The sequence below is a fragment of the Elephas maximus genome, chromosome 15, assembly GCF_024166365.1.
Source record: "Elephas maximus indicus isolate mEleMax1 chromosome 15, mEleMax1 primary haplotype, whole genome shotgun sequence".
Taxonomy (NCBI): domain Eukaryota; kingdom Metazoa; phylum Chordata; class Mammalia; order Proboscidea; family Elephantidae; genus Elephas; species Elephas maximus.
In genome coordinates this window covers 2,126,984-2,136,778 of record NC_064833.1, presented here as the reverse complement: position 1 = coordinate 2,136,778, position 9,795 = coordinate 2,126,984, and the positions used below count along the sequence as shown (strand labels likewise).

General features: G+C 59.5%; 1 protein-coding gene across 2 annotated transcripts; it reads right to left on the bottom strand.

Moving 5' to 3' along the window:
• Positions 1-2,948: 2,948 nt before the first annotated feature.
• Positions 2,949-8,648, bottom strand: JRK (Jrk helix-turn-helix protein). Of its 2 annotated transcripts, none has more exons than XM_049854255.1 (2): positions 8,611-8,648; positions 2,949-6,438 (listed from the first exon to the last, which is right to left on the bottom strand). In XM_049854255.1, the coding sequence occupies exon 2, from the start codon at positions 5,943-5,945 to the stop codon at positions 4,275-4,277; it is 1,671 nt and encodes a 556-aa protein (XP_049710212.1). In that variant the 5' UTR covers positions 5,946-6,438; positions 8,611-8,648; the 3' UTR covers positions 2,949-4,274. The 2 variants fall into 2 exon arrangements, with proteins under 2 accessions (XP_049710212.1, XP_049710213.1); XM_049854256.1 differs by lacking the exon at positions 8,611-8,648 and adding an exon at positions 7,617-8,589.
• Between the last annotated feature and the right edge of the window lie 1,147 nt (positions 8,649-9,795).

The window sequence follows — 9,795 nt, the reverse complement described above, 5'->3', positions numbered from 1 at the left end:
CTCAGAGGAAAAGGCCTGGCGGTCTGCTTCCAATAACTCAGCCCTTGAAAACCCTATGGTGCAGTTCTACTCTGCACACATGGGGTCACCATCAGGCAGGGTCCACTCAACTGCAGTAATGTCTCTGACAGAGACTTAAAACCGCAAGCAAACATGGGCGTTAGGCCGCCAGCCTTAACGTGGCGGCCCAAGTGTATTCACTTTTCGAGTGGCTGAAAACCATCCTTTCTCAGCTGTTGTTCAAGTCAAGCATGGACTCTGCTGCACGGGGCCCATGGCTGATTCCTGGCATCCTTCCATTCCATGGCCTCGAGAATCTGGTATTGGCCTGTGGCCGGAAGGGGTGCTGAGCCCCTCAGTGCACCGTGTGGTGAGGCAGGTGCTGAGCTCGCCTCCTGCCTCCTTGGGGCGGAAAGGGCGGTGGACTGACAGGCTGGTCTTTGTAAACATCTGGGGGAGTCAGCCAGCCGGCTGGATGTGGAGACAGGCAGACTGCCATGGGCAGGGTGTCTGTCCTGTGAGGCCTCTGAGGGGACTGAACATGACAGGAGCCGGCCCGCCACGGAGAGACTGGGCAGGAGCTCTCCAGGCTGAGGAACAGCGGGGGTAAAGGCCCCGAGGCAGGGACGGGGCTGCTGGAAACACAGGTAGGATCCTGGGGAGGCCGAGATGTCAAGAGGCGGAGGAAGGCCAGCAGCGGGTCTAGTGGTGCCTGGGGAAGAAGATGGGAGCCCTGGCTGCTGTGGGAGAGACTGATGGAGTCAGAGTGGGGTGGGGGGCACATGGGGAGAAGCCAGGGATGCAGAGAGGAGATGGCAGGCTGGAGAACCATGATGGACCGTGGAGACCTTACCTTGGGACTGCAGGAAACCTGGTGGGAGGGGCAGGGTCAGCATGGCAGGCCGTGCCTTCTCTGCACATCAGGAGCCCCATCGCCTGAGGCCAATGGTCCTTCAGAGAGGGCACGATGCAACTGGTCAGCTTGAGGGGACATAGCTCACACCACGGACCACTCAGCCCCTGGCTCCTGTGACATCACCTCCTCCCTCTCCCCCTCTGGGGACTTCCTGCTGTTGCTGACATTTCAGTGACCCCCACGTCCTGATGATGAATTCCTTGACCCATCAGACTGATTTCCACGACTTGCACTTCGCTGCCCAGGCTCATGGGGAAGGTGCCGTGGGGGCAGGAGGAGGTGGGAGATGGGGAGGTGTGGAGGACTCTTGGGAGGACAGCAGACATGGTGACAAAACAGCCATCCCTTTGAAAGGAATCACAATGACAGTTTGATCCCATTTATTAGCCAGGAAGCCAGGCCACCAGCCCACAGCACCATTTAATGTCAGCAAATAAAATCCAATCAATAACAAAATTCCATAAGCCCTTTATCACAGCTGGCGGTTGCAGGGCAGCTTGTCAGCCGAGGAAGGAGCATGTCCAGTCAGGAAGAAGGACACAGGGGCACAGGAGGAGTGCACCGGCCAGCACAGGGACAGCAGTGACCCCGCGAATGGCCTGGATCACCGTGGCAAGTGACAAGGAGCCAGGGTTCCCGGGGAGATTGGAGCAGGGGGTTGGGGATCCCTGGCTGGTGGGCTGGTGGAAAGCGGACGCTCTATCCCTGCGGCCACTTGGCTGCATCCCGGGGTGCACGTGCGTGTGGCTCCACACCACCGCAGAGCACATACGTGCTCGCACACACACCAACGCATGCTGGCGCACACCAGCGCACATTTACATGCACAGCAACACGCTTGCGCACAGCCAACATGCTCAGATGCACACTAATGCACGCATATGCACAGAAACACACGCTCGTGCACATGAACACAGTATACAACTCACACTCGTGTGATCCTCATGCAAAAGCTCACATGCACCAACTCACACGCCAACACACGCTCACATGCTCCAGCACACGCCTGCACATACCAATACACCCGCACACGCCAAAAAACACCTGTGCCCGCCCACATGTTCACACAGCAACACGCTCACGTGCGCCAGCACACGCTCAAATGCACACCTTCACACTCGCACACCAACACACTCGTGTGCACTAAGATGCTCGCGTGCACCAACACATGCGCACACCCTCACACGTGCACATACATTCACGCACACCCTCACACGTGCTCGCACACACGGCACAGTGGGCACAGGGGAACTTCCATTACCTGAGCTGAGATGGCTCTGTACTCCTCCATTGTCCCCGCTGCGGTGAAGTGTGGTGTGAGGGTGTGTGCTGTTTGTGTGGTGTGACGGCGTGTACCGCGTGTGGTGTGAGGGTGTGTACCACGTGTGGTGAGGGTGTGTACCATTTGTGTGGCGTGAGGGTGTGTGCCACGTGTGCTGTGAGGGTGTGTGCTGTTTGTGTGGCGTGAGGGTGTGTGCCACGTGTGCTGTGAGGGTGTGTGCTGTTTGTGTGGTGTGAGGGTGTGTGCCACGTGTGCTGTGAGGGTGTGTACCGTTTGTGTGGCGTGAGGGTGTGTGCCACATGTGCTGTGAGGGTGTGTGCTGTTTGTGTGGTGTGAGGGTGTGTGCCACGTGTGCTGTGAGGGTGTGTACCATTTGTGTGGCGTGAGGGTGTGTGCCACGTGTGCTGTGAGGGTGTGTGCTGTTTGTGTGGTGTGAGGGTGTGTGCCACGTGTGCTGTGAGGGTGTGTACTGTTTGTGTGGCGTGAGGGTGTGTGCCACGTGTGCTGTGAGGGTGTGTACCATTTGTGTGGCGTGAGGGTGTGTGCCACGTGTGCTGTGAGGGTGTGTACTGTCTTCTTGGCACACCTGCACAGTCTCCATGAGGTTGAGCCCCCGGGGACACAGCACATGGATGCAAACGCTGCCCAAATACGAAGGAAACTGACGGCAGGGCGTGACAATGCGGAGGCCACAGGGCCAAGACTTGGCAGAGAACTATGACAACTGCAATGTTGTCACCATCGTCACGCACACACGAAAGCAAGACACTCAGGCTTCCACAGCACGGTTGTATTTCAGTGTCACCATCTTGACACTTGTGAAGACAAGGAGATGCCACATAGCTGGCTGCCAGCCTAACACCCCCCTCAGTCCCGCCGACGCTCACAAAGGCCTCGGTGGCCCAGAGAAAACGCAGGAACATAGTTGTCGTGATGGGAATTCAGGGGCTGGAGCTCAAAGGTAAAGCCATGGAAGAACACAGAACACACCCACCTGGGACACTTAGGAGGCCACTCTCTGACACGGGGCTGCACGTGGTCACAGCTCCAGGCGGGCAGTGACGTAATGCTGAGCCAGCGCCACGATCCGGGAAAAATGATCATGTCTTTCTACAAGTGGCCCACGTCCCCCCAAGGACAACAGTGTGCACACAGCTGAGAGTCAGGGCTCAGACTCTGCTAGCAGCCTAAGCAGTGTGTCTTTGTTTCTCAGGGATTTTTGCGGAAACCTGAGGACTCTGAATGTCTGGCTGAAATTTGTTAACTAAAAGGCCGTAGTGCGGATTGTGGGGAATGTGGTCGCTGGGCAACAGCCTGCACAGAGCCTGATGCTGACAGGCCTGTGGGCTCTCTCGCGGCACTCCCCCAGAACAGTAGGGTCCAGCCCAACAGCTCTGCTCTGCCAGGAAGCAGCAGCACCACGTCGGTGTGTGGCCTGTGGGCATCCTGGCATCAGACCCTAAGGGATGGGCTCTGTGGCCACATGGACCCACTTTCCAGATGGTTCCAGCTGCTGCATCAGCTCATGACTGAAGTGGGCACATATTGGTGAGCACATGGTGTGACGAACCCTGGAGACCAGGCCCCACAGCCTGCCCTCGGGCACCTTGCTCAGGGGTGGCACCCGGAAGCAGGCCCAGCTCTCTGAAGGGCGAGAGGAACCTTGGGGGGCCTGGTGAGGCAGTGAAGTGCCCACGGTGTGGCTGCTGCCAGGCCAGGAGTGGCTTTCCTCTCCTCTCCAGCCAGGCTCGGGGGGTCAGAACCCTAGGGTGAAGACCCAGACCCGCCCGTCCAGCCCTCGGCTCCAGCAGGGTGAGGTGCTGGTGCGTTTCAGGTTTGAGTGGGCTCTTCTCAGTCACATGATCCGACAGTTACACAGTAAAACCTCTATTAACTGGACGACGCGGGGGATGGACCGCTGAGTCACCGCGACTGCTCGGGCCAGCGCTCACCCTTCTGGCAGAGCCCTGCAACATCCGAGGGGCCCGCCACCTCAGGGAGCGGTCAGGGCCACACCCACACCTGACTGTGGCACCAGCTCCACAGGGGCTCGTGGGCAGAAACATGGGGTGCGTGTCAGCTGTCGCCATGTGCTGCTGCAGATGTGGACGGCAGAGGGGAATGCGTGGAGGCCGTGCACGCCCTGGGGCATTCCTGGGGGACTTCTGTCTTGACCGCAGCTGCCAGGGTGCCGTGCTTCCTCCTCACCTGCCTCTGCCTCGTGAAGGCCGCATGCAGCGCGTGCAGCTGGCCCAGCTCCTGGGGGGTGAAGCAGGGCTGCGCCCCTGCAAAGTCAAGGATGACATCGAAGGAGGCGGCGGCCTTCTCCCAGGCGCCCTCACCCCCGCCATCTGGGCCAGCTCCCTTGCCCTTTGCTGAATCCCAGACGGCCTGGGCGCCGCCGCGCTCCACCTCCTTCCCAGCTGCTGCCCACTCTCTGCCCTCACTTCTAGGGAGCCTGCTGCCCGTGTGCGGGGGACCATCCTTCACAAGTTCGATAATGTGGGCCAGAGTCTTGCTGTGTGGCTGGGTCTGTGTGGGCTCAGCTCCCTCATCCTCGGAGGAGCCGTCGGCAAACACGGCGGCAGGCCACAGCTTCCTCCACGCACGGCGCAGAACCGCGCTCGGGACAGCGCCCCACGCGCAGGCCACGTTGAAGACAGCGTCATGGATGCTGTAGCGGGTGTGGAAGTCCTGCAGGGTGACGGGCGGGTTGATGAAGCTCCTCATGAAGGCCCGCCGGACGCCCTGGTCCATGGGCTGGATCAGCGAGGACACACCGGCAGGCAGGAAGATGGTGAAGATGTTGTCGGAGACCAGCGCGGCCTCGGGCGGGTGTGCCCGTGAGTTGTCCAGCAGCAGGATGGCTTTGCCGTCCTCGGGCAAACCCACTGTCCGGAAGTGCTCCTTCACGGAGGGCACAAAGACATGGTGGAACCAGTCAGAGAAGATCTCCTGGTCCATCCAGGCGTGGCCCTGCGCCTGGTAGGCGACGGGCAGGTGCTGGATGCCCTTGAGCACCCGGGAGCCGCTGCACTTGCCGACCACCAGGGGCTTGACCTTGTGGGAGCCTGCGGCGTTGGCGCACATGAGGACGGTCAGCCTGTCCTTGCTCTGCTTGAGGCCGGGCCCAGGGGCCCCCTCCGGTGTGGGGTGGGGCAGGCAGCGCCAGAAAAGACCTGTCTCGTCCGCGTTGTACAGTTGCTCAGGGGACAGTCCGTGCTCGGCCACCAGGCTTCGGAAGAACCCACAGAACTGCTCCGCGGCCTGGCGGTCGGCCACCTGCTTCTCACTGGACGTGTCCAGCTTCTTGATACCGTGCCTGGCCTTGAAGCGCCAGAGCCAGCCGCCAGAGAAGACGCAGGGCTCGGTGAGCTGCATCTGCTCGTAGAAGTCCTTGGCCTTCTCGATGAGCATGGGGCCTGAGATGGGCACACCCTCGGCACGTTTCACCAGGAACCACTCATACAGCACACGGTCCAGGTGCTCCAGCTTCGGCGTGTGCAGTGTGCGCCGGTGCTCCAGCGCCTGGTTGGAGTCGGAGGTGGCGAAGAAGCGCAGCAGCTGGGCCTTGTGGGCCTTGATGTCATAGAGAGTGGACATGCCCACGTTGTACTCCTGCATCAGCGCCTTCCGGTTCTCACCCTTCTCCAGGCGCGCACAGATGTCCATCTTCTCCCTCAGGGTCAGCACCACCCGCTTCCGCTTCTCCCCACGGACCTTCCCAGTGGGCAGCTCGGAGGCCATGTGGGAGCTGGCCAGTCCCGGCACCGAGGAGAAACACCCAGCCAGGCTGCCACAAGCCACCGCCAGTCCCAGCGGGCTTCTGACCCCTCCTCCTGTCCTCCTGCTCCCCTTCTTGCCCCAGGCTCTCGGACCCTCTGCCCACCCAGCCACTGCTTCCTCCTGGCTCCCACGCCTCAGTTTCCCTGTCTTCCGCACTCCGGTACGCGCGGCCTTGGCCTCTGGCAAAGGGGCTGCTCCAGGTCTTCCCTGCAGGCCAGGTGCCCAGTGATAGGCCACCCCTGGACTTCTCTGCACCCTCGGACCTGCCTGCCTTCTCTGCAGGTGGTGGCGGCAGCTCTCCTGACTTGGCCTGCAGCTTCTCCCCTCAAAACCGACAAGGCAGTGGCCAGTCCCCAGCTGACGGGTTTCTGGCTAGTCAAGGTTCTTCTGTATCCACCGAGGGCGACTCTCCTCAAGCCCACGGTGTGGTCTCACAGGCACAGCACCTTATGAACTGGAAAGCAGAAGGGGAACGGAAGACAAAGGTCAGGAGAGCAGACCTGGGGCATGAGGGAGCTTCACCAGAACCAAGTGCTGTAGAAACCACCAATGCTGGTGAGACGTGGTGCCGCCAGGGCAGCAGCATCGGTGATCATCATGTCTCACAGCGAAGAGGCCTGGATATCCTGCCGCTGAGCAGGAAACACATAGATGCCGGGCAGTTCCCCACAGCCCACCTCTCTCCCAAGCCCCTGCTTTGGCTGCTTCTTCCAATGTCATGCAGTGTGAGAAGCCAGAGGACTTCCTATAAGGGAAGCACACAAGTGTAGCCCTTTGGGACAAAAACTCAAGAGGAAAGGAAAATCCACGCACATGCAGCAAAAGCCCCCGAGACAGATCCTAGTCTGCCACAAGCCAGTTGTGGGCATGTCCTGTCACCTTCCCAGGTCAGCTTCCTGATCTGTCAAACAAGGGGCTGCTGTTTCAAGGCCCTCACGTTCTGCTTTCTGACTGCAGCTCTGTGACAGGCCACTGCTTGCCCTGCAGGACACAGAGGGAAGGAAAGGCCGTAATCCCCCTCAAGCAGGTTTTCACTACGAAACCACCACGGAGAAACAGAGGATATATGGACTCATATGGAATCCCACAGTAACTCCGGCAGGACTGCATCTAGGCACAAAGGGAAGAGGACCGGGGCTTCCTGGAGGGGGCTCAGCGGCAGGGCGGGGCCGGCCTGGCTGTTTCGGCAGCCTGATGTGCAGCTGTTCAGAGCCATACAAGGTGACTGGAGACCTTGCTGCACAGCACCCAAAGCATAAAACTGCTTTTAAAAATGAAATTCAAAATTATCCTGGCATCAAGATGTGAATTACAACAACAAAATGAAATTCAAATAATACTTCTGAAAACACTTTGGGCTGAAAAGGTAACACGGCTCGACATGGCAAGACTGTAAAGGCAGCACGGCCACGGACACCCTGAGGCACATGGACATGGATTTCAACATAACATTCCTCTGTGCCCAAGACATACACGGAAAGTCGGGGGGCGGGGGGATAACAGGACAGAGGTGGGGCCCGAGAGAAAAATGGAGGCATCTGTCATCCACATCTCAACTATTCCTGGCAGAAAGGAAGGACACTTCCTTAGAAACTGCCGTGAGGAACTTAAGGGAAGAATGTAAGAAACCACCTTTCCATGGTGGTGGTGGTGTGTGTTGGAGAATAGCACGGAGAACTGTTCAAAAATCAAATACTCTGGAGACCGGGGTGGAGATGAATTTGAGAGTCCTGAGGGGCGAGAAGGATTGGGGGGTCCTGGGGTGCCGTGGTTAAAGAGCTTGACTGCTAACCAAAAGCTCAGCAGTTCGAATCCACCAGCAGCTCCTTGAAACCACGATGGGGCAGTTTTACTCTGTCCTACAGGGTCGCTGCAAGTTGGAATCGACTCCACGGCAACCGGTTTGGTTTGGGCTTTGGGTTCAGTACGGGGCAGAAACATCAGGACTCCGCATTTTGCAAGGAGGGCGCCTTAGAACTGAGTTTTTTTGGAGGAGGGCGTGGCAGTTACAAAAAACAAATCCTTTTCTTTGCGGAGAGGTTCCAGACATTTGGGCGAAAACAACGCTGAAGCAGGGTGAGGTCTTGAGGTTCCGAATAGGCTTGTCTATGTTCCTATTTCAGAGGCCATGTTTGGGGGAGAAGCTCAGTTTGGGGCAAAAAGGAGGGGCGGCACCGTCTCAGCGCGCTCGCCTGGGGGAACAGCATCGACGCCCGAGAAGGATCCGGACTCGGGGCGTCAAAGCCAGGCACAGCGGTAAGGCTTGCGGCTGGCGACTGTCCTCGACTTCGGGAGCCCGGGAAAGGACGTGGCGACCAGCAGTTCGGACGCAGCTCCGGGCTGAGGAGGGGCGGGCAGCAGAGCGTTTTCGGGGGCCCCGGACCCCAAAGCTCGGGCAAGCGCGAGCCCAGCCTGGCAGCGGCAGCCCTCGCCGGGAGGGGGCGCTGCTGCCCCGGGGCTGCGCCCGGCGGCGGTGAGGCGTCCGGCTCCGGCCTCGCCCCGGCCGCCTCCCGCGGAGGCCCCGGCCCCGGCCCCGGCGCCGTCCGCTCAGCTGCGGGAGCAGAAACAGGGAGAGCGGCCGCCCGACCCGCCCGGCGCCCCGCGCCTCCGCCCAGGCCCCACTCACCCTCTGGACCCCGAGCCGCCGCCACTGGCCGGAAGTGCCTACCGCTCTGCCCTCCGCCGGTCCGCTCCTCTCCGCCTTCCCCCATGCTACTTCCGGGACGCTCTAGGCACGCTGGATGACTCGGCTTCTCGGTGGCGTCTGAGCAGTGGTGAACAGTTTGGCTACTAACGGAATGGTCGCCAGTTCGAATCCACCAGCCACTCTGGAAACCCTATGGGCAGTTGTACTCTGCCCTATAGGGTCGCTATGTGTTGGAATCGACTCTATGGTAACGGGGTTTTTGTTTTTTTTTTTTCGGTTTTGGAAGCGGAGAAGGAGCCTTAGTGGCGCACCGATTAAACGCTCAGCTGGCAACCGAAAGATAGCGGTTGGAATTCCCCTGCTGCTCCGCGGGAGAAAGATGTGGCAGTTGGTTTCGGTAAAGATTACAGCTTTAGAAACCCTATGGGGCAGTTCTACTCCATCCTGTAGGGTCGCTATGAGTCGCAATCATTCCACTGCAAAGAGCTTTTTGGATTTGGAGGAGGTGAGTGTGAAGATTGGGGGCGGAGCTGGGACCCCAAAGGTTGCGCGTTGCATGGCCTGGGCCCAGGGTCCCTTTGGGCTTCAATTTCTCCATCTGTGGAATGAGCGCGGGACCACTGGGGTCTTCAGTTTTGCGATGAGAGAACACTCTGTGCTGAATGAGTTGGGGTCCCCCGAGTTAGCCTCCATCCCCAGGAAGGGCGAGATCGGGCTCGGGGCCTCCAGAGAGCCCAGGCCCGCCTTTGAGGCAAAAAGCCTGGGATGGAGGGCAGGGCAGTGATCTTGGCCCTCCCCACAGTGTAATCCGGTGGCCACGCTGCTTTCTTCCGACCCGCCTCTCAGTTCAGAGCCTCTCCCCTGCCTAATTTAGGTGATGAGGTTGGCAACGTCCAAGCTGGAGAGGCTGAGATGTCGTTTGGACTTGAGCTGCTGCTGTAATGAGTTGGGACTCTGGAGAGCTTGGAATGGGGTGAATGGATTCTGCAAGTGGGATGGGTGTAAATTTGGGGTCAGAGGGTGGACAGTGGTGGGCAGAATAATGCCTCTCTGCCGCAAGGATGGCCACGCTCTCATGCCCGGAGCCTGTGAATATGTCCCTTCACTTGGTAAAGGGGACTCCGCAGATGTGATTACGTGAAGGGTCATGAGCAGACGTGGGAC